Here is a 24,043-nt window from a genome sequence, read left to right as displayed (position 1 = left end):
CTAGAGCTTAGGATTCCCCAGGGCACGGAGTCTAAGAGGCAGCAGGTATTCACCAGAGCCTCGAGTAAGGAGAAAGGATTTGGCTGCAGCTGACTCTGGGTCGCGGCCCCTGGGGTCTCTCAGCTCATTCTCACGGACTGGCTCTGGTGGACAGAGCGGAAGCAGCAGTTCTGGGTTAAGCACAGGATAGTCAGGAACACAAGCCAAGGTCGGGGAAACTAGCAGATAGAAATGGTCAGAGGGACAGCAGAAGCCTAAACACAACTGTTGCCTGGGCAAGGCTGGCTTGCAGTGCATGGAGTTAAATTGTGTTTCATGTTAGAGCCTGGGGTGGAGCCATGCTGAGAGAAGATTACTTAACCGCTTGCCGACCAGCTCATGCAGATATCCTGCGGCAGATTGGCAGTTACAGTATTTGTATCAGGGCAGGTAAAGCCTTGACCAGTGTCCTTCCCCCTAATCCATGCGGCCGGCCCCCTAATCTACATGTGGGGCACCGGACGCGTGGATTCCATCCTTTTTTTTTTTCCCTAGAAGCACGTGATTAGAGCCAGAGGCTTTAATAGGCCTCAAAAAAGGGTGGGCACTGGGCGCAGAGCACTGTGCCACAAGCCCACCCAGTTGTGTGACAATAGCAAAATAATATTTGCTATTGTCTTCCTGATTCTTGTCCCGGTGATCTGCCGTGCTGGTTCCAGCTATCGTGGAAGTTCCAGCGCATGCGCAAGCTGATGTGCTGAGATGGTTCCAGCTATCGGGAAAGTTCCTTCAAGGACTGCGCATGCGCAAACTTGCTGAAGGAAATCCCCGAACCGCGGCCGGCATCCAGGGCGACATGGATTTCGAGGTAAGTGGCCAGTCGGCCACACATCCTCGCTGCGCTCGGACGGCTCGCTCCGCTCGCTCGGCCTCCTGGCTCTTTTTTTAACATCCTCCAATCCACGGGGATGTTAAAGAATGAGCCTGGATGCCGTGCGAGGTTCGGAGATTTCCGTCGGGAAGTTTGCGCCTGCGCAGTCAGTGAAGGAACTTCCCAGTTAGGGGAACATTGAGGACAAGTCACCGGCCAGGAAGCGAGTCCTGAGACCCTTCACCTGATTGGCCGACGAAGTGGAGGAGGGAGGAGACGCAGGGGAGGCCACTATAAAGCACCAGGAGGAGGAGACGCCGCCCGCAGGAAGTGCTGCCGTGACCTAGATGAGGTAAGTGCGGGGCTGGTGACCAACCGACCCACTGATGCTGGGGGGGAGTTTGGGGGGGGGGGGGGTCAGCGGGTGGATTGTTTGTCCCCTTCCGAAAAATATACCACCAGCCGCCACTGGCCTTTACCACTTATGATTGGCCAAGGACAGTGACAGCTTCCTGGTGGGACCACTCAGTTGGATTTAAACTAGGATCTGAACATGCCTAAACTCATTCCCTGGTGCAAAGAAATACTGGGCCAGATTCACAAAGAGATACAACGGTGTATCTCCTGATACACCGTCGTATCTCTGACTTAGGCCCGTCGTATCTATGCGACTGATTCATAGAATCAGTTACGCATAGATATGCCTAAGATTAACTGCAATTTAAAAATGGCCGCGGGGGGCGTTCTCGCTGATTTACGTTGAGAAATATGTAAATCAGCGAGATACGCCAATTCACGAACGTACGCGGGCCCGACGCAGTGTTGTTACGACGTTTACTTAGCGGTTTTCCCGGCGTATACTTACCCCTGCTTCTATGAGGCGCAGCCAATGTTAAGTATAGCCATCGTTCCCGCCTCAATTTTTTTATGTCGTTTGCGTACGCCGATTCTCAAACGCGCTGGACGCGAGTTACGCTCACGCCGAAACCAATGACGTCCTAGCGACGTCATTGGGAGCAATGCACGCCGGGAAAATTCGCGGACGGCGCATGCGCATTTAAACTGGCGCGGGGACGCGCCTGATTTAAATGCTACACTCCCCCTAGCTGCGGAATTTGAATTCCGCCGGGGGATTTACGATCCGCCGCCACAAGTTTGGAGGTAAGTGTTTTGTGAATTACCCACTTGCCTCTCAAACTTGCGGCAGCGGATCTTAAATCACATAGGTCACGCCGATCTAAAGATCCGCTGATCTATGTGAATCTAGCCCAGAGTATTTGAAAGTGCAATAGGCACTGAAGTGGCTTCCCATTTCTGCGGTTGCAGCTGGCTCTGCTCTCTATCTCTACCAGTCTATCATTATGATGGACAGGCTCATGAAGCAATACCTAGACCATGAAGGAGGAGGGTGCAGAGACAGCCGGGAACCCACATATTAGGAGGTCAGATAGAATAGTCCTAATAAATATTTGCTTTACTATGCAAAATAAAACTGCCTTGCATTTGCATAAACAATGTACATGCCATATTATAAATTCCGCTCTGCGTAGACCTAAGACCGGCGGCCCTTTATGACCTCTATCTCCTCTAAATATATTTCTCTGCAGCAAGAATGAATTTCTCTCCAAAAGCCGTTAACTGGAGGAATGATAAATACGGCTGCATATGTGGCACAAAAGTTACAAACAACACATTTAAGATCATTGTTGGGCAAAGGCCAATGTGAAGTCAATAAGTCCACATTTGGCAGGTGGAAAAGCTGACGCATTCCTTCTACTCCACTCTGTAGCAATAAAAGCCTCTGATATTGTGCAGACTTAACACACCAGGGCTGACCCATAACCATGGAATGCCAATGGGGAATGATCCAAAACAGTAGTTAGAAGCTTAACAAAAAAAAGTCCATCTGTGGTGCATCCACATCAAATCTATGACTCATACACATCAAATGAAAGGACGTTCCATTCCTAAATTCTAACAGCTGAAACGTATACATAGAATATCTTTTTGAAAATCCAGAAGGGAAGGGGTACTGTCCCAGAGTATGAATTTAAATCCAGGAATTCAGCTTCTTTGTAAAAAGTGAAGGCATGCTATGAGTTAATTCCAAGGAGGTGCATGCTATCTTCTGGGCTTACCGCTATATCTTTCCTTATAGCTGAAAGGTTTATAGTACTGTATTTCCCAGAGCCCCGACGCTGATCCTTCTGATCTCTGCAGCTTCAACAGTAGAGTTACTGCAGCTGCTATACCTGTCCCCCTCCTCCTCCTGCCCAGTCACAGAAGCCTTGGCATTTTGTGAACACATTCACAAAATACCAAGGCTTCTGTGAACAGGCAGCAGAGGGGAGGAGCGGGCATAGCTGCTCTGTGTGTTTCTATCCTCTCAGATCCCGGAGTGTCTCTCTGGCAGAGCAAATGTAAACAGAGAGAAGTCCAGGAGATGTCATGCACCCAGTTGAACTTAACTCCTAGTGTGCCTTCACTTTTTACAAAATGGCTGAATTCCTGGAATTGGGCTTTAACCAATTGCCATTGACAGGTTGTTTATAAACAGCCTGTACCCCAAGTGGTTAAAAGAAGCTTGCAGCTTAGTTTTTATTTTCAGCATGCTGCTGGCTATTTAGTAAATATCTGCTCCCAAATCCAAGATGGTGGTGTGGGAGAGAACACCACTCCTAAATCCAAGATGGCAGTGCCGGGGAAAAGACAGCTTCCCATTTCAGGATGGCAGTGTAGGAGTGAAGACAGCTCCCAAATTCAAGATGATGGTGCGGGAGCGAAGACAGCTCCTAAATCCAAGATGGTGATATGGGAGCGAAAACAGCTCCCAAATTCAAGATGGCAGTGTAGGTGTGAAGAAAGCTTCCAAATCCAAGATAACAGTGTAGGAGTGAAGACAGCTCCCAAATCCAAGATGGCGGCATGGGAGAGAAGACAGCTCCCAAATCCAAGATCATGTTGTGGGAGCAAAGACAGCTCGAAAATCCAAGATGGTGGTGTGGGAGAGAAGACCGGTCCCAAATCCAAGATAGCAGTGCCAGAGAAAAGACAGCTCCCCATTTCAGGATGGCAGTATAGGAGTAAAGACAGCTCCCAAATTCAAGATGATTGTGCGGGAGCGAAGACAGCTCCTAAATCCAATATGGTAATATGGGAGCGAAAACAGCTCCCAAATCCAAGATGGCAGTGTAGGTGTGAAGACAGCTTCCAAATCCAAGATGGCGGTGTGAGAGCGAAGACAGTTCCCAAATCCATGATCACGTTGGAGCGAAGACAGCTCGAAAATCCAAGATGGTGGTGAGGGAATGAAGACAGCTTGAAAATCCAAGATGGCGTCGTGGGAGCGAAGACAGCTCGGAAATCCAAGATGGCAGTGTAGGAGAGAAGACGGCTCATTAATCCAAGATGGCGGTGAGGGAAAAAAGACAGCTCGCCAATCAAAGATGGCGGTGAGGGAAAGAAGCTTGAAAATCCAAGATGGCAGTGTAGGAGCGAAACTAGAACCTACAGTACTTGCATGTGCCGACTTTTTCAAACCCAGAGTATTCTTTAACAGAGTATTCAACGGATGAACAAGAGAGCAAAACACGAGGAGTTGATTGTTAGGCCGCGTACACACGGTCGTTCCAAACCGATGAGAATGGTCCGACGGGCCATTTCCATCGGTTCACCGATGAAGTGGCCTGACAGTCTGATGTGCGTACACACCATCGTTCCAAAATCCGATCGGTCAGAACGCGGTGACGTAAAACACACAACGTGCTGAAAAAAACGAAGTTCAATGCTTCCAAGCATGCGTCGACTTGATTCTGAGCATGCGCGGGTTTTGAACCGATGCTTTCTGTACTAAACATCGGTTTGGACCGATCGGGCAGCGGTCCATCGGTTCGATTTTAAAGCATGTTTTAAAATTTTGGACCGAAGGACAACAGACCGATGGGCCATACACACGGTCGGTTTGGACCGATGAAACTGAACTTCGGTCCATTCTCATCGGTTTGGAACGACCGCGTGTTTGGAACGACGCGGCTTGGAACGACGCGGCCGGTTTGGAACGACGCGGCCTTAGGGTTTACATACACATTGATTTACACTCTACCTAATTATCACTAACGACGCTCAAATTGTGCCGATGGAAATCAATGCGGGAATTTTATCGAGCACGGATCTCAGGCTACATTAGGAGATGCTCCACATTACTGCGATGAATGTTTTGCTGAACCCACTTTGGCAGCTAAATATAATTTCCACGCTTGGATTTAATTCAAAAACGCTCCTTTTGAATGGAGTTTGTATAAACATGACAAGTAGTCATTTGCTGGGTATGTGCCGTGAAATGTCCTGGAAAATGTGAACGTATCTGTAATTATGTGCGTCCAAATTACAGTTTTTCTGCAGCAGTTGCAGCACAGAAATTGTTTGTCAAACATTGAAAAAAGATACCGACAAATGTAAGGTACGTGCAGCCTGATGCCGCGTACACACAGTCGTTTTTCGGCATGAAAAAAACTGAAGTTATTCAAAACGTCATTTAAAATGATCGTGTGTGGGCTTCACATCGTTTTTCGGCTTCTTAAAATGTTGTTTTTCGGGTTGTAAAAAATGATCGTGTGTGGGCTAAAACAACGTTTTAAACCCACGCATGCCCAGAAGCGAGTTATGAGACGGGAGCGCTCTTTCTGGTAAAACTACCGTTCATAATGGAGTAAGCACATTCATCACGCTGTAACAGACAAAAAAGCGTGAATCGTCTTTTACCAACAAAGAATCAGCTAAAAGCAGTCCAAAGGCGAATAGAACTTCCCCTTCAGAGTGCCGTCGTACGTGTTGTATGTCACCGCGCTTTTTTCATCATTTTTTAAAAACGATGGTGTGTGGGCAACATCGTTTTTAATGATGAAGTTGGAAAAATTTCGTTTTTTGGACATGCTGAAAAACATCGTTTTTTTTCATGCCAAAAAACGACCGGGTGTACGCGGCATAAGGATCCAGGGGTTTGGGAGTCAGAGGGACTGGAAACTAATGTAAAATTTCAAAAACATCTAAACATTAGGACCCCTTTCACACTGAATCGTTTTTGCAGCGTTTTAGCGTTAAAAATAACGCTATTAAACTGCTTACAAAACGCTCTTCATGCATCTCAATGGACCCTTTCACACTGGGTCCTGCAAGCAGCATCTTTGGAGCAGCTTTTAAACGCTGAAAAAAACGCTCCAAAAACGCCCCTCTCCATTGAAATGAATTGAAAGTGCTGTAAAAACGCATTGCCCTTTCACACTGAGGCGTTGCACTGGCGGGGCGTTGAGAAAAGTCCTGCAAGCAGCATCTTTGGAGCAGCTTTTGGGCGCCAAAAAAAAAACGCTCCAAAAACGCCCCTCTCCATTGAAATGAATTGAAAGCGCTGTAAAAACGCCTTGCCCTTTCACACTGAGGCACTGCAAAAACGCCCTAAAACGTTAGGGTCTTAGCAGTGCTTTACCAGCACATTGGGATTGCAGATGAGGCTTCGCTCGAATAACGCTTGAAAAAACGCTTGAATAACGCTCGAATAACGCCCCAGTGTGAAAGGGGCCTAAAAGTTATATATGATGCAAAGGACACAGTTTTCCAGGATAGGTGCACAAATCCAGGCTTACCTGTATATAAGAACTGTTCACACCAGTTACAAAATGCACTACACTTGTAGTCTGCAGAGGGTGTCATGCCCCGTACACACGATCATTTTTCGGCTTGTAAAAAGTTTTTTTAAAAATGTCATTTAAAATGATCGTGTGTGGGCTTCACATCATTTTTCGGCTTCTGAAAAACGACAAAAAAAAAAAAAATTGAAATTACACTGCACCTAGATCACACAGGAACGCACAGCGCCCTTCATGGTGTGAACCGACCCTTAAAGTTGATTTTTATATTTATTTTTTCTCTCCAGCTCCAGTTATTTTCTATACCTGTAATGAAGGATGTCCCATTAACCACTTAAGCCCCGGACCAAAATGCTGCCTAAAGACCCAAGGGGTTTTTACAGTTCGGGACTGCGTCGCTTTAACAGACAATTGCGCGGTCGTGCGACGTGGCTCCCAAACAAAATTGGCGTCCTTTTTTCCCCCACAAATAGAGCTTTCTTTTGGTGGTATTTAATCACCTCTGCGGTTTTTATTTTTTGCGCTATAAACAAAAATAGAGCGACAATTTTGAAAAAAATGCAATATTTTTTACTTTTTGCTATAATAAATATCCCCCAAAAACATATATAACATTTTTTTTTTTCTCAGTTTAGGCCGATACGTATTCTTCTACCTATTTTTGGTAAAAAAAATCGCAATAATCGTTTATTGGTTGGTTTGCGCAAAATTTATAGTGTTATAGGGGATAGTTTTTTTGCATTTTTATTTATTTATTTTTACTACCAATGGCGGCGATCAGCGATTTTTTTCGTGACTGCGACATTATGGCGGACACTTCGGACAATTTTGACACATTTTTGGGACAATTGTCATTTTCACAGCAAAAAATGCATTTAAATTGCATTCTTTATTGTGAAAATGACAGTTGCAGTTTGGGAGTTAAACACAGGGGGCGCTGTAACATTTAGGGATCACTGTGTATGTGTTTACTAGTGTAGGGGGGTGTGGCTGTAGGAATGACGTCATCGATCGTGTCTTCCCTATAAATAGGATGACGCGATCGATGCGCCGACACAGTGAAGCACGGGGAAGCCGTGTTTACACACGGCTCTCCCCGTTCTTCAGCTCCGGGGAGCGATCGTGACGGAGCGGCTATAAACGAATAGCCGCGCCGTCGTCCCGGATCGCTCCTGAAGCCACGGGGACCGCCGCATGTACCGGGGGGGTCCCGATCGGACCCCCGACCCACGTCAAGCAGGGCACGTATATATACGTTGATGTTCCTGCCTGTGCCATTCTGCTGACGTATATGTACATGAGGCGGTCCTTAAGTGGTTAAGTGCAGGCAGCTGGATTATGTAGAAATCTTCACTGTAGGGCTGCCCTGTCCTCTTCCTGCTGCTGAACTTCCAGCACTCTGGACAGCAGCTTCAGATCTACGGGTTCAGCTGCACCAAACACGACCATTTTCTCCACAGGAAAAGAGAAAGGAGGAGGTGTGTCCTGGTCAGTCATCTTTGGTACAGCTGAGCCCAAAAACCTGAAGCTGTTATCCCCTACAATGCTGGAAGATCAGCAGCAGGAAGAAGACAGGGCAGCCCTGCAGTGAAGATTTCTGCAGAATCCAGCAACCTGCACATCATAGGACATCCTTCATTACAGGTAAGTAATGTAACTAAAGCCATAGAGAAAAAATTATTATTAACTAAACTTCAGCTTTAACCCCTGCCCACCTGCCCTGGCGTTCCCATTAACAGCTATTAATGGCCAGGGGGCGGGGAGGATCAGCGATCATGTGACCAGCGGTTACTGGTGTGTTCTTGTGACCGAGAGCTGTTTTTCGGCAGCTCGATCTTTGAGCTGGGAGCGTACCAACACCTAAGCCCAGTGACGCATGTGCGGCGTGTGAGCGTTAACCAGTGTCAAAAAATCATGCGTATATACTAATATACATATATATTGTATATAAGTGGTTATACCGGGGCGATGACTACAGCCGTTATGCCTGCTGATCATAGAGCTGATCGGGGACTGGAAGGTCTCCAATCATCTCTATGGTCCAGGAGACCGATGAGCATTTTGTCACTTCCGGTTAATGCAAAATTTAAACAGAGCCATTTTTTTTTTAGATCAATAGGGTTTTTTTTTTTTAACTCATACTTTCAAGAGTGGCTCTGTTTACATTTGCCCTAACCGGAAGTGAAAACATGCTCATCGGTCTCCTGGACCATAGAGATGATCAGCTCTTAGATCAGCTGGCCTAATGGCTGCAGTCATCGCCCCGGTATAACCACTTGAATATGTAGCGCCCCTTTACCTTCAGAAAGGATGCTATGTTAAATTTAGTGGGGGAATGAGAGAGTTATGTTGCTCTCATTCTTGATTTTGATAAATTTGGCTGTCGCCAAATCCTAGATTGTCCTGTGGGTCAGTCTGTACGTCCAGAGATACGGTTTCATCTCTGGACGGCAGATGGCGCCAGAGGGATCCGGGAGGAGCGAGTTGGGCCTCGCTGTGCATGCTAGGGAGGGGTATTTCTGTGGCGGAGGCCATTGTTCTGGGTTCTTCGCGGGTTCCTGGTTCCGGGTGCGGCACCCACCTTTAGGGTGTGCACACATCACGGGCCCCACCACTATGGCCTTCCTGGCCTGGGGTCGCGTGCTACGCAGAGTTCCTAACTCTGGGCCCTCCTGGCCCGGAGCAACTGATGCTACCAAGGGGCCCCAGTGACTTACTGGGTCCCCACTTCTACTGAGGAGATTGTGTGCCAAGTTTACAGATGGCCGGTACCGGGTCCCCAAAGTCCGGGAGATCAGGTGCAAAAAGGTGACTCAAGTAAAAGCAGAGGGGGGCATTTTCAGCACAAAAAAATGTGCTGAAAAACTCGGCTTTTACACGAGTATATACGGTAACACATTTAACCCCTTGATCGCGCCCTAGTGTTAACCCCTTCCCTGCCAGTGACATTTACACAGTAATCAGTGCATTTTTATAGCTGTATAAATGTGAATGGTCCCAAAATAGTGACAAAAGTGTCCGATACGTCTGCTGCAACGTCACAGTCATGATAAAAATCGCACCAAACAATATACACTTAATACACTTATTGCGATTTTTTTTTTACCAAAAATATGTAGAAGAATACTTATCGGCCTAAATGAGGAAAACATTATTTTTTTTTTTTTTAAACTGGGATATTTATTATAGCAAAAAGTAAAAAATATTGTGCCAGATCCACAAAAGGGATACGACGGCGTATCTGCTGATACGCCGTTGTATCCCTGTTTCTATCTATGCGACTGATCCACAGAATCAGTTACGCATAGATATTCCTAAGATCCGGCAGGTGTAATAGTTTTACACTGTCGGATCTTAGGATGCAATACCGCGGCCGCCGCTGGGGGCATTTCTCGTCGTAATCCAGCGTCGGGTATGCAAATTAGCACTTACGGAGATCCACAAAGCTTTTTCCCTTCGTTAAGTCTCCGTAAGTGTTAGTTTGCCGTCGCAAAATTAGGGCTGCTTTTACAAAGTGTAAACTTAGTACACCATGTAAAAGTATACCCTTCTTTCCCGCGTCGCTGTCAATTTTTTTTTTTAAAAAACATTTTTCCCGCCACATCTCTTTTTTACACGACGCGATTCACAAAACTCGGCGCAACGTAACGCAAAGCACGTCGGGAAAATAGCGTCGGGAGCATGCGCATTACGTCCGGCGCGGGAGCGCGCCTAATTTAAATGGGACTCGCCGCAAATTTCAAGGTAAGTGCTTTGTGGATCGGGCACTTTGCCCGAAAATTTGCGGCGGTGTAACCTAAATAGGTTACGTTCCGCTGCGCCGCCTGGCTGTGGATCTGGCCCATTGTGTTTTTTTTTTAAACTTACCACTGTTCTTTTGTTTATAGCGCAAAAAATAAGAACCGTAGAGGTGATCAAATACCACCAAAAGAAAGCTTTATTTGTGGGGGAAAATATCATAAAAATGTCATACGAGTATAGTGTTGCATGACCGCGCAATATTCATTTAAAGTGCGACAGTGCTGAAAACAAAAAATTGGCCTGGGCAGGAAGGGGGTGAAAATGCCGGTATTGAAGTGGTTAAAGTATATTCTTTCCCCAAAAAATTGCGTTTGAAAAAACACTAGGCAAATACCTCCTGACATAAAAAATTGCAACAACCAACTCTTATATTCTCCAGGGCCTCTGTTAAAAAATATTTATAATGTTTGGGGGTTCTAAGAAATATTCTAGCAAAATATACATATTTTTACCTGTATACAAAGGGGCAGATCCACAAAGATCTGCCCCGGCGCAGCGCATCTGAGATACGCTACGCCGCCGTAACTTACTTTTTTTGTTTTGAATCCTGGAAGAATTCACGCCTTAAGTTACGGCGGCGTAGTGTATCTCTCGCGGCGTAACCCCCTAATTCAAATCGGCGAGTAGGGGGGCGTGTTTCATTTAAAGGAAGCGTGTCCCCGCGCCGAACGAACTGCGCATGCGCCGTCCCTAAATTTCCCGCCGTGCATTGTGCTAAATGACGTCGCAAGGAAGTCATTGTTTTGACGTGGACGTAAATTACATCCATCCCGATTCACGGACGACTTACGCAAACGGAAAAAAAAAATTCAAATTAAACGCGGCAACGACGGCCATACTTAACATAGCAGGTTTAACTATACGCCACCAAACAGCAGCTTTAACTATACGCCGGAAAAAGCCGACTAGAGACGACATAAAAGAATGCGACGGCCGCTCGTACCTTCGTGGATCGTCGGAAATAGCTAATTTGCATACTCGACGCGGATAACGACGGGAACTCCACCCAGCGGACGCCGAAGAATTGCATCTTAGATCCGAAGGCGTACGAAGACCGCAGATGCCGTCTTAGCGCCCAGAAGCGATTCAGTTCGCATGCGCCGCGCTTTATAAGTTTTTCATTCATTCATTCATTCATTTTTTTTTTTCATTCATTCATTCATCTTGTTTTGAGGATTCAAAACAAAGATACGACGCAGGAAATTTGAAAGTACGCCGGCGTATCAGTAGATACGCCGGCGTACTCGCTTTGTGGATCTGCCCCAAAAAGCGTCTGAAAAGGTCTGGTCCTCAAGTGGGGTAACAACCAGCTTTTTTCTGTCGCACATAAGGGTAGAAAAACAGTTCCCATATACAGGTGAGCCTGGATCTGCACTCACTTTGTGGTGTGATCTGTTTTTAGGACATGCTATCCATTGTTACAAGCAGATTGCTTATTATGCGAGGCCGGATGCCGCTCAATTCCTGTACCGTAGGCTGTTCTCATTAAAGCCTTGGAATGGCGAGCTTCACAGCAAATGATCCGCCGCTCATGAGGGTGCAGCACCTGTTTAATTTATCAGCAGAAATGTTGTCCCGCGGGTTTTGTTAAAGCCCCGCTTCTGCCTATCTGACAAATTTGATATTAAGAGGCGAGGTAGCAAAATGATCAACTTTGTAAACATTATTTATTACCTATTGTCCCAGACACTTCCCAAATGTAGAAACAGCGATAAAGCACATCAAACATTTACAGATTAATGGCTCAGCGGCAGGTAAACATTATTACGGGTTAGAAGGATGACATTACCGCCGCGTCCAAAGCCGCCGGATTTACGGAAATTGGAATCATTGTCTTGGCGATGATTAGGCGGTCTACGGAGCGGTAAATGTCTTCCAGAAAACACACTAAAATGAGTAACAGCCCACATGTAAAAAACAGGACATGGTCATAATCAGGGCTTTTTTTCTCAAATGATAGGTGCTAGAACTCAACCACGACCCCCCAAAACCCCTCCCCCACCCACAACCTCCAAATCACATCAAATAGTGGGTGTGGTCAGTCAAATTTCACAAACAGTAGGAGGGGGCATTAAATGCCAGGATTGCATTACATACAGAGTTCAGGGGGGTGGCACACACAGTGCAGAGCTGTCACTTGTAAACACAGAAATCGGACTTCTATGTTTACAAGCAGGGCAGCAATCACACATTTTGGGGCCCCTTAGGCTGCATTCACACCTTAGCGCGGCGTTTTGTACCACGATTTGCCGCGACAAATTGCGGCGTTTTGTACCGCGATTTGCCACGACAAATTGCGGCATTTTGTACCGCGATTTGTCGCGACAAAGCGCGTCGTTTTTTACCCTTGTTTTCGCTGGAGGGGTGATTTAACATTCTCGGCTATGCCGAACGCCGAAGCCGCCTGAAAAAAAGGGTCAGGGACTTGTTTTGAGCTTCAGGCGTACGGAGTTTCTGCGTTTGGCGTGGAGATGTGAACCATCTCCATAGAGAACAATGTTAAATCACCCCTCCAGCGTATTTTAGGCTGCAATAGCGTCGGGCTTCAGGCGTTAAAACGCCTAGGTGTGAATGGAGCCTTACACAGCTTTAGGCAGGGCCCCCCTTGAGTATAGAACCGGCGGGGGCCCTCCTCTCTCCTGCCGCGGGATGATAAACGGGGAGGGGGTTGTGGTAACGAAAGTGACATCTCTTCTCTCTCCTGCCGTGAGATGATAAGCGGGACGGGACGGGGTTGGTGCTGACGAACAAAACAAAGTCAACTCAAGTCTTCTCTTCTCTCTCCTAAGGTCAGACGACAAAAATAAAATAAAATAAAAACAAAACGGGGGTGGGCCCCTGACGCGAGTTGCTGAAGTCTGGGTCGGACGGGAAAAAAAATACAAAATAAAAAACCGGGAGGGGGGGGGGGGGGTTGGTAACCGGGCCCCTGGGGATCATCGGGCCCCTTACAGGTGTAATGCCTGTACCCCCCTGATGGTGGCCCTGTTTACAAGTGATTGTGGTGAGCAGCCCCTTCCCACTCCCCAAAGGTCTGAGCCAGGAGATGGTGGAACTGAATTCCACCAAGTTCCACCTGAAAAAAAGCCCTGGTCATAAGCCCTGGTTTTTCCTTTTCCATGCTGCAGGTTCTCTTGAAGGGAACCAAACTTCAGCCCTCCATGGTTGGAATTCTGAACTGAGCCCTTCGTTCCCTCAGCGGAGATGTGCTCTACGTCTCTGGGTTCTCGGCTCTTGATTGGACAGATAGCAGCGCAGCCATTGATTCCCGCTGCTGTCAATCAAATCCAATTATGCGGGCGCCGGGGGCGGGGCCGAGTCCGGCATTCTGTGTCTATGGACGTAAATGTTGGACTCAGGAGCATGCCCGCAAGGTAACCCCCCTGGGAGAGTGCTTCTCCTAGGGGGTTTAACAATGCGCGGAGGAGCCACGAGCGCCATTGGGGGACCCCAGAAGATGAGGATTCGGGGCCACGCTGTGCAAAACTAACTGCACAGTGGAGGTAAGTATGATATGTTTATTATAAAAATATAAAAAAAGAAGGGTTTACAACCCCTTTAAGTTATGACGCCATTGAAGGCTTCCTGGTGAAAGTCTGAACCAGCTGAAATTTGATCGATCTATGGATGGACTTCAGTAAAAGCAGTCTGTCGTCTTTTTTTTTTTGATCACTGCCGGTGGCTGTATCGGTAATTATTGTATTCTGGTGGCTGGGAAACCTCCTGCTGTCAGAATACAATGGGGTAGATTCAGGAAAGAATTACGCCGGCGTATCCATAGATACGCCGCGTAATTCCAAAGCTGCGCCGGCGTATCTTCTTTCTGTATTCAGAAAGCTAGATACGCCGACATTAGCCTAAGATACGACTGGCATAAGTCTCTTACGCCGTCGTATCTTAGGGTGCATTCTCACGCTGGCCGCTAGGTGGCGCACCCGTAGTTGTCAGCGTAGAGTATGCAAATTACATACTTACGCCGATTCACAAACGTACGTGCACCCGGCGGTAGTTTTTTACGGCGTTTGCGTAAGTCGTTTTCGTCGTAACGTTGCTCCTGCTATTAGGAGGCGCAGCCAATGTTAAGTATGGACGTCGTTCCCGCGTCGCGATTTGAAAATTTGACATCGTTTGCGTAAGTCGTCCGTGAATGGCGCTGGACGCCATTTACGTTCACGTCGAAACCAATGACATCCTTGCGACGTCATTTACCGCAATGCACGTCGGGAAATTTTAGGGACAGCGCATGCGCAGTACGTTCGGCGCGGGAACGCGCCTAATTTAAATGATCCACGCCCCCTACCGGATCATTTGAATTACGCTACGCCGCCGCAACTTACGGAGCAAGTGCTTCGTGAATACAGCGCTTGCTCCTGTAATTTACGGCGGCGTATCGTAAAGACGATATGCTGCGCCGCCGTATCAGTGCGCGCCCCTACCTGAATCTACCCCAATGGCTCCAAGTGAGGGATTCCCCCATCAACAGTAGTGGGGTAGATTCAGGTAAATGCAGTAAATGACGTCGCAAGGACGTCATTGGTTTCGACATGAACGTAAATGGCGACGCGGGAACGACGTCCATACTTAACATTGGCTGCGCCTCCTAATAGCAAGAGCAACGTTACGCCGAAAAAGCCTTAACGCAAACTACGTAAATACATTGCGACGGGCGTACGTACGTTTGTGAATCGGCGTATGTAGGAAATGAGCATATTCTACGCCGACAACAACGGAAGCGCCCCTAGCGGCTAAAGTGATATTGCACACAATTCTACGCCGCCGCAATCAAGTTACGTCGGCGGAGGAAGCCTATTTTTACAGCGTAACTGCCTTTGTGAATCGGCGTAACGAAACGCCGACGCAGATTTGAAATTACAGCGGCGTATCTGGAGATACGCCGCCGTAACAGGTACCTGAATCTACCCCACTGACTGTATTGATGGGGGAATCGAGCAATAGGTCGAAGCCAAAAAAATTGCACAATGTATGGCCTGCCTTAAGCTGCTGGAGTCACAAGATCCTTATTTTCGCTGTTAGCGAAGGCAGAACGCAGTTCCCTGAGCTGGCGTAGCTGTTATTTTGTGTTTCTACATTAATCCTTAAAAAAAATGTTCTGCTTCTAATAAATGCGGCTCCAGCAACTCCCTCTCCAGATGTAAATGCTGTACCTATTTTTAAACACCATGGTAGCACACTGCGGAGCCTCATGCATTATGTAAGACTCCTTCCTCCGGCGGACTTACCCAGTGAAGTGGCCCAATGCAGACCTTGGCAGCGAGGAGCAGAACAGTTGGGTCTGTGGGACGCAGCTTGCTGCACTCTCTCAGTACCGACACAGCAGAGGAATACTGGAGGAGGAAAGGTGAGAGAGGATTAGGAGCCATTAATCATTATTCCTACAGATACTCATATATGGATCTCTGTGCGTGAATAGAAAAATTAGGTTTTTATACTGCCGCTATATTTTCCAGCTTTTTACTGAGAATACTGAGGGCCAAATCCACAGCCCCGCAGCGCAACGTAACTTAAGTGATTTAAGTTACACTGCCGCAAATTTCCTAAGTTAGGTATCGATCCACAACACACTTACCTGGAAATTTGCGGCGGTGTAACTCAAATCCGTCCGGCGCAAGGCGTGCCGAATCTAATGGGGCGAGTCCCATTTAAATTAGGCGCGCTCCCGCGCCGGACGTACTGCGCATGCTCCGTCGGGTAACTTACCCGACGTGCATTGCGCTAACAGACGTCGCTCCGACGTCATTTGCTTAGACGTTAACGTAAATGGCGTCCAGCGCCATTCACGGACGTCTTACGCAAACGACGTAGAGTTTAAAATTTCGACGCGGGAACGACGGCCATACTTAATAGGGCTTAGTCAAATAGGACTTAGCCCTATTTTTACACAGCGTAACTTGACGTAAACGACGTTGATTCAGCGCGACGGGCCCGTCGGAACGTTCGTGGATCGCCGTAAGGGTTCATTTGCATATTCTAGGCCGGCCGCAATGGCCTCGCCACCTAGCGGCCGGCCTAGAATTGCATCCTTAAAGCGGTTCTCCACCCCAAAGTGGAGTCCCGCTGATCGGAACCCTCCCCCCCTCCGGTGTCACATTTGACACCTTTCAGGGGAGAGGGGGGGTGCAGATACCTGTCTAAAGGGCAAAAGACAGGCATTCCGTCACATCCCGTCGCCCCCCCCCCCATTGTGTGCTGGGAACACTAGGCTCCCAGCACACAGCGGGAGCCAATCGGCGGGCGCGGCACGACTCGCACATGCGCCGTAGGGAAGTGAAGCCGCAGCGCTTCACTTCCTGGTTCCCTCAGCGTGGATGGCGGGGGGGGGGGGGAGCAGCAGAGAGACGAGCGATCGCTCGTCCTCTGCTGCGATCGGCGCTGGACTCCAGGACAGGTAAGTGTCCTAATATTAAAAGTCAGCAGCTGCAGTATTTATAGCTGCTGGCTTTTAATATTTTTTTCCCGTGGCACATCCGCTTTAAGATCCGACAGTGTAATTCAATTACACATGTCGGATCTTCTGCCTATCTATGGTAAACTGATTCTGTGGATCAGTTCCATTGATAGAAACAGGGATACGACGGCGTATCAGTAGATACGCCGGCGTATCCCTTTTGAAGATAACCCCCTGAATACTTACTATAAGCCAATTACCCTATTAGTATGTTTAACCACTTAAGAACCAGGCCTATTTTTTCAAACTTGTTGTTTACATCAACTACAGGCATACTATAGACACCTCCCAGGTACGAAATTTAAAGGAATATTTCACTTTTATTGTTTCACTTTATTATTAAAATCACTGCTCCCGAAAATACATTGATACATCCCCAAACACTTTTTATGACAATAACTTGCATATAAGCTTTAAAATGAGCACTTTTGATTTCAGATATGCTGCAATTAAAGTGTAATGCCCTGTACACGCGATCGGTTCATCCGATGAAAACTGTCTGATGGATTTTTTCATCAGATATCCCATGAAGCTGACTTTCATCAGTCTTGCCTACACACCACCAGTTAAAAAAACGATCGTGTCAGAACGCAGTAATGTAAAACACAAGACGTGCTGAGAAAAATGAAGTTCAATGCTTCCAAGCATGAGTCAACTTGATTCTGAGCATGCGTGGATTTCCACAGACGATCGTTTTTTTCTATCGTTTTTTTTAACCATCAGATAATTTTAAAACAAGTTCCTAGTTTTTTCACCAATGGATAAAAAACCGATGAGGCCCACACACGATCGGTTCTTCTGATGAAAAAGACTGTTTTCATTAGACGAACCGATCGTGTGTACGCGGCATAAGGGTTCTTTCACATGGGCGGTCCGCTCCACGAACTCCGCTTTGCTCAGCAGGGGATCGATCCGCTGTTCCCCGCTAAGCAGGCGGATGACAGGTCCGTCTCCGCTCACTGTTCAGAGACGGACCTGTCAGAGTCCCGCTCTCCTCTATGAGGAGATCGGATGAAACGGACCACCTGTCTGTTTTTATCCGATCCTATCCAATCCACCAGGCGGATGGAAAATAGGGTCTCCAGACATCTGGATTTCGCAGATCGGATTGGCCAGAAGCGGGTTTCCGCGGATATGTCACCATAGGGCAGGGTTTGACAAATTTGCTTGGAATCTAGGATCCAGCAAAAAAAGTTAGGAGCCAGAAAACGCACCCCGTCCCGACAAGCTTATGCGCAGAAGCGAACACATACGTGAGCAGCGCCCGCATATGTAAACGGTGTTCAAACCACACATGTGAGGTATCGCCGCGATTGGTAGAGCAAGAGTAATAATTCTAGCCCTAGACCTCCTCTGTAACTCAAAACATGCAACCTGTAGATTGTTTTAAACATCGCCTATGAAGATCTTAAAGGGTAAAAGCGGGCAGATGCCGCTCGCAGCCTTTTCCCAGGATCGCGGCGATCTGCGGGCAGGATGTTTTAGGCGAGGCCACGGCTTCGGCCTAGTCCGCGGAGCGCCGGTCCTATGGAACAAATTTATTTTTTTTGCCCACCTTCCAAGCCAAGTCACCAGGACGCTATTTCTAGTCGACCTGGCGACCGGTATTTGTCGAGCCCTGCCATAGGGGTTGTGACGGTATCGGTATGATATCCCCGTCAACGTTCCCTTCTTCCCATAACGACAATCACCCCAATATTCCACGAGGAGGGATATCCCTGGAATCGCCCAGAAAGCCACACATGAGACAAGCTTACTGCTGGAACAAGACACTTTATTGACACAAAAACTCAGCTTATATGTGGTTACAGCCTGTTAGGAACGCCCCCCTCACACAGTGGGGTTTCCCATACAGATTATAGGAGACAAGTCGGAGCCGACCATGCAGACACGTTTCTTTAGATAAGGACATCAGCGGAGTTAATTACTAGGTGTAACAGCCTGACCACAATGAAGCAATCAGAATAATTAACATGAGCCCCTTATCTAATCATTGTAAACAGTAAGGCCGGTCTCCTTCCCACACACAATAAATCAATTACCATTTGAACTAGGGAGCTGGCTGAGGAAGGGTCATTAACATGTCAATAGCTTGTGACACATGAACCAAGCAGGGAGATTTACACTGACATCCTTCACAATGGCCCCCCTTTTTCTCCCTGCTCCGGCAAACCCGGTTGGACCTTCCCTGGTCCAGTAGGGTTGACGGGTTCAGAGCTTTTAGTCCGAGGTTAACTCCGTTTGGCGTGACTGACCTCCATTGGTAACTGCTTCCGACTCAGGTATGCTACCGGGTCGTCAGATCACACGCCGGTCAGTCCCCAAGTCTTTGTGCGATCTGCAAAGTCACCAGAAGTCAGTGTGAAGACAGCGAATGGGTCTGTGCGCCGCCGTCTAGGTGTCCCGCTATGGGAGGGGGCAGGTTATGGCTCTGAAGTGACAATCACAGGAGATTCATAAAAAGAAAAAGTTATATTTGTTGAAATGCTGTAGCACTGGTGCTCAGAGTCCGGGGGGGGGGGGGGGAGAGGGGACTCAGAGCCCCATAAGGTCAGCCACCCCCTGCTCCCTCCGCAGCCGCCGGTTCTCCTCTTTGAGCTTCTCCAGCTCCATCTCCAGTTCATGGAGCCTGGGGGGGTCAGCCCGCTGTGACCTCAGGTGGTTGTTCTCCTCCTCCATGCGGCTTATGCACTCCTCCAGCTCTATGTACTCACGGATCAGATCCTGCTTGCTCATGTCCTGCAGGCTCTCCACGTGGTCCTTCATCATCAGGAACTGGGTGGTGGTGTAAGGGGCCACCGGTGGGCCCTTGGCGAACATCTCGGCCCGCATCTGGGGCGCCCGCTGCGATTCCATCTCCTCCAGTCGCTTCTTCTCCTCCCAGGTCCGCTGGTTATATGACTTCCAGGACCTCTTCTTCTTGGAGGGTAGCTGGCGGTGCCTCTTTCTGCCCAGCTCCCTCCAAGGCCCCTCCGGCTCATGGCGGTCGCCCATGACCAGCTGACAATGGTGTTCCCTGTTGTCCGTAATAACAGATTGTACCATGAGGGCTTCGTAAGGGGTGCCCAATGGTTCTTCCGGACCCAGCTCCTGGAGATCCCAAGCCGAGTCTACACAATGGGCTGCTGCTGGTGGGCGGTACCCAGGTTGAGACCAATTTGACCTGGTGTTGTCGTTCATGGGGCAATTCTGCTTGAAGTGACCCAACTGTTTGCACCGGAAGCAGCGTTGTTCGTTGTCCTCCTGGCGTGGGTAGCGAGGGCTAGATGTCATCGGTCTGTTAGGCGGTTGGTATCTAGCGGCTGGTGGGTGTGAGGGCGCCGTTGGTTGTGGAGGTTGTACCCGTGGTGTGACCTGGTTTGTCTTGCGAGTATCCGCATATTCATCCGCCAACTTCGCGGCCTCTGGTAGAGTCATGGGCCTGCGATCTCTCACCCAATCTTTGACATCCGTCTGGATGTGATTGTAAAATTGCTCCAGGAGCATTAGTTGCAAAATGTCCTCTGCGGTGGTGGCCTGGCTGCTGTTAACCCAGTTAGAGGCCGACAGGGACAGCTGGCATGCCCATTCTGCGTAAGATTCTTTCGTGGTTTTGCGTGAGTCCCTGAACTTCTGTCGGTGGGACTCTGGGGTTACTGCATAACGAGCCAGGAGCGCTTCTTTAACCCGGGCGTAGCTATGGATATCCTGATCTGGCACGGTCCGGAAAGCATCAGAAGCTTTGCCTGACAGTTTGCCTGACAATATTGCAACCCACTCTCTTCTAGCAATTCGGTGCAGGTTACATTGTCGCTCAAAGTCTGCCAGGTAGTTATCAATTTCACAGTCCTTTTCATCAAAAGCTTTAAAAGCGCTAAACGGAATCTTCCTTGCGTCTGCTGTGCTGTACTCACTGTTCGTAGAAGGTGCGGCTGCTTGTTGGACTGCTGCCAGTTTTAACTGTAGCTCTGCGTCCCTTATTTGTTTATCCTTCTGTAGTTCTGCGTCCCTTATTTCTTTAGCCTTCTGTAGTTCTGCGTCCCTTATTTGTTTAGCCTCCTCCGCTAACAGGTCCATCACTTTCAGAACCACATCCGGCGTTGGGTTCGGGCCGAACCACGCTAGCTTCTCTCTCATTAGCTTGTTGGCTGGCGATTCCTCCTCCTGAATCACTGGTGTCTCCATCTCTTGTACTGCTGGCGTTGCTGCAATCCCGTCCTCCTGGTCTAGCTCCATTAATTCTGCTATGATGACCCGCTTGGTTTTGTTGCTAGCGATCCTTCCACGAACTTCCAGTAGTTCTTCCAGTGTCTGCTTGGAATCCGGGTGTGAAGGGGAATAGAAGGGAAAAATCCCGCTGCTACCAACCAATTGTGACGGTATCGGTATGATATCCCCGTCAACGTTCCCTTCTTCCCATAACGACAATCACCCCAATATTCCACGAGGAGGGATATCCCTGGAATCGCCCAGAAAGCCACACATGAGACAAGCTTACTGCTGGAACAAGACACTTTATTGACACAAAAACTCAGCTTATATGTGGTTACAGCCTGTTAGGAACGCCCCCCTCACACAGTGGGGTTTCCCATACAGATTATAGGAGACAAGTCGGAGCCGACCATGCAGACACGTTTCTTTAGATAAAGACATCAGCGGAGTTAATTACTAGGTGTAACAGCCTGACCACAATGAAGCAATCAGAATAATTAACATGAGCCCCTTATCTAATCATTGTAAACAGTAAGGCCGGTCTCCTTCCCACACACAATAAATCAATTACCATTTGAACTAGGGAGCTGGCTGAGGAAGGGTCATTAACATGTCAATAGCTTGTGACACATGAACCAAGCAGGGAGATTTACACTGACATCCTTCACAGGGGTGAATAGAGGGTCCACTCAGGTCCGCCTGAAAAACTGACAGACGTACCTTATCGGAAAGCCTGTGTGAAAAGGGCCTTAAAATATATTTTCTAACACCGCCGTCGTGCGGTCACATGATCCCCAGTGCTGGCTGACCTTGATCTATGGAGAGAAGCAGGAGGGGCCGAGATTCCCCTGTGACAACAGCCGGCCAGCAGAGGGGAATCTCGGCCCCTCCCGCTTTTCTCTTTAGATCAAGACCGGCCGGCACAGGGGGATCACGTGACCGCACAACAGCGGTGTCAGAAAAGTATATAGCCTTTTCATTTCTAACAAACACTTAGGCCCTGTACACACGATCAGTCCAAACTGATGAAAACGGACTGAAGTTCAGTTTCATCGGTTCACCGATGAAGCAGACTGATGGTCTGATGTGCCTACACACCATCAGTTCAAAAACTGATCGAGTCCAACGCGGTGACGTAAAACACAACGACGTGCTGAAAAAAATGAAGTTCAATGCTTCCAAGCATGCGCCGACTTGATTCTGAGCATGCCCGGGTTTGGAACCGATGCTTTTGCGTACTAACCATCGGTTTTGACCCATCGGACAGGCGTCCATCGGTCCAATTTTAAAGCAAGTTCTCTGTTTCTGGACTGAAGGACTACAGACCGATGGGGCGTACACACGATCGGTTTGGACCGATGAAACTGAACTTCAGTCCGTTATCATCGGTTTGGACTGATCGTGTGTACGAGGCCTTACACTTTTGTTAATGGCAGCAAACCTGCATGGGATACATGTAAAGTCACATAGTGACTTTACAAACACTTTAAGGTGGTTAAAGAGGAACTGCAGTCTGCTGACATATATTGTAATAAAAACATCTTTGCCATTCTGAAGCTTCCCTCCAACCACTTTGCATATTATTTTCTATATACTGTGATTCTGTACTTGCCAAATATGCTGCAGAAATCTCCCTCCACTGAGTCTGGCTGCATCCATTTTAACTGTGGGCAGCTGAAGCTGATGTCTGTTCACTTCCTAATTTACACAGAGGCACACCTCCAGCTATGCAGCTTTCATTGGCCCTCTTATGACCCAACCCCCTCCCTTCCTAACAAACTCTCACAAGAGTGAGAGAGAGCTGTTCATGATGTCATAAGCCTAGGCCTTTTATCAGACAAGAAGCAGGAAGTGGGCTGTATAAGGTATTTACTGGCAGAAAAAACATGTTTTACTATCCAAAGTTAAAACAACAACAAGGACAAAAGATTTAACCCCCCTGGCGGTATTCCCGAGCGTGACTCGGGGTTGGTTTTTTCTGCTATAATCAGTAACCCCGAGTCACGCTCGGGGTAGCTATGCAGAGCCTGCAGCGTGCGTTGGCTTACCTTCTCCTGGATCCAGCGATGTCACCGTGCTGTGTGAGAGAGCGGGACCTCGCTCGATTCACACAGCGTCCTCCTGTGCCGCCGATCTCCGTTCCCTGCGACGTTACGACGCACGGGAGCGGAGATCGGCGCCAAATTCAAAAAAGTAAACAAACACTATACATACAGTATACTGTAATCTTATAGATTACAGTACTGTATGTAAAAAAAACACACCCCCCTTGTCCCTAGTGGTCTGCCCAGTGTCCTACATGTCATTTTATATAATAAAAACCTTTTTTTCTGCCTGCAAACTGTAGATTGTCCATAGCAACCAAAAGTGTCCCTTTATGTCAAAAATAGTTTTAGATCAGCTAGAAAACAGCGATAATAAATTATAATCACTTGCAGAATTGTGCGATAGAGATTTGTGGGGAAATTCATCATAAAAAAAAAAAATAATGACAGCGACAATTCTGCAACTGAGCAAATTTCAGTCATTTTGATTTGATTACATTATTGAATAATTTTTATTATAATTATATTATTATTTGTTATAATTATTTATAATTATTTATTATATTATAATTTATCATTTTGTTTTTAAAAAAAATGTCATACCCGGGATGCCTACTCGACTCTTGTTTGGTCAGATTTAAGTGAGTTATTCCTAAGAATTACAGGCCTACAGTATTAAATGCCAAATTTCCTTGCAAATAATTGTACCGCTTTTGGTACGTAATTCCAGACAGAATCATACCGCCAGGGAGGTTAATAGATGGAAAGGTCCAGGAGGGGGAGTCAGTGCAGGAATATACCATGGGATATATTGGGCCAGATTCTCAAAAGAGTTACGCCGGTGTATCTGTAGATACACCGGCGTAATTCGAAATTCCCGCCGGCGTATCATTGTTTTGTATTCACAAAACAATGATACACCGGAATTAGGCTAGGATCCGACTGGTGTAAGTCACTTACACCGTCGGATCCTAAATGCAATACAACGCTGACCGCTAGGTGGCGTTTACGTTGAGGTCTCATTTGACTATGCAAATGAGCCTGTTAC

The 24,043-nt window shown here is 47.6% G+C and overlaps 1 protein-coding gene across 3 annotated transcripts in view; it reads right to left on the bottom strand.

Moving 5' to 3' along the window:
• The window catches only part of TTC7A (tetratricopeptide repeat domain 7A), a 489,583-nt gene that overhangs the window by 279,960 nt on the left and 185,580 nt on the right, over positions 1-24,043 (bottom strand). For 2 of the 3 annotated variants that reach the window (XM_040351571.1, XM_040351573.1), the window contains one exon: positions 15,534-15,638. The exons of the other annotated variant lie outside the window; for it this stretch is intronic. In XM_040351571.1, the coding sequence (XP_040207505.1) occupies positions 15,534-15,638 (105 nt within the window). The remainder of the gene's footprint in view (positions 1-15,533; positions 15,639-24,043) is intronic. 3 annotated transcript variants of the gene reach the window in all.

Source organism: Rana temporaria, chromosome 4 (assembly GCF_905171775.1).
Source record: "Rana temporaria chromosome 4, aRanTem1.1, whole genome shotgun sequence".
Classification (NCBI taxonomy): domain Eukaryota; kingdom Metazoa; phylum Chordata; class Amphibia; order Anura; family Ranidae; genus Rana; species Rana temporaria.
The sequence above is the reverse complement of the archived record's forward strand: the minus strand, read 5'-3'. Positions and strand labels throughout refer to the sequence as shown.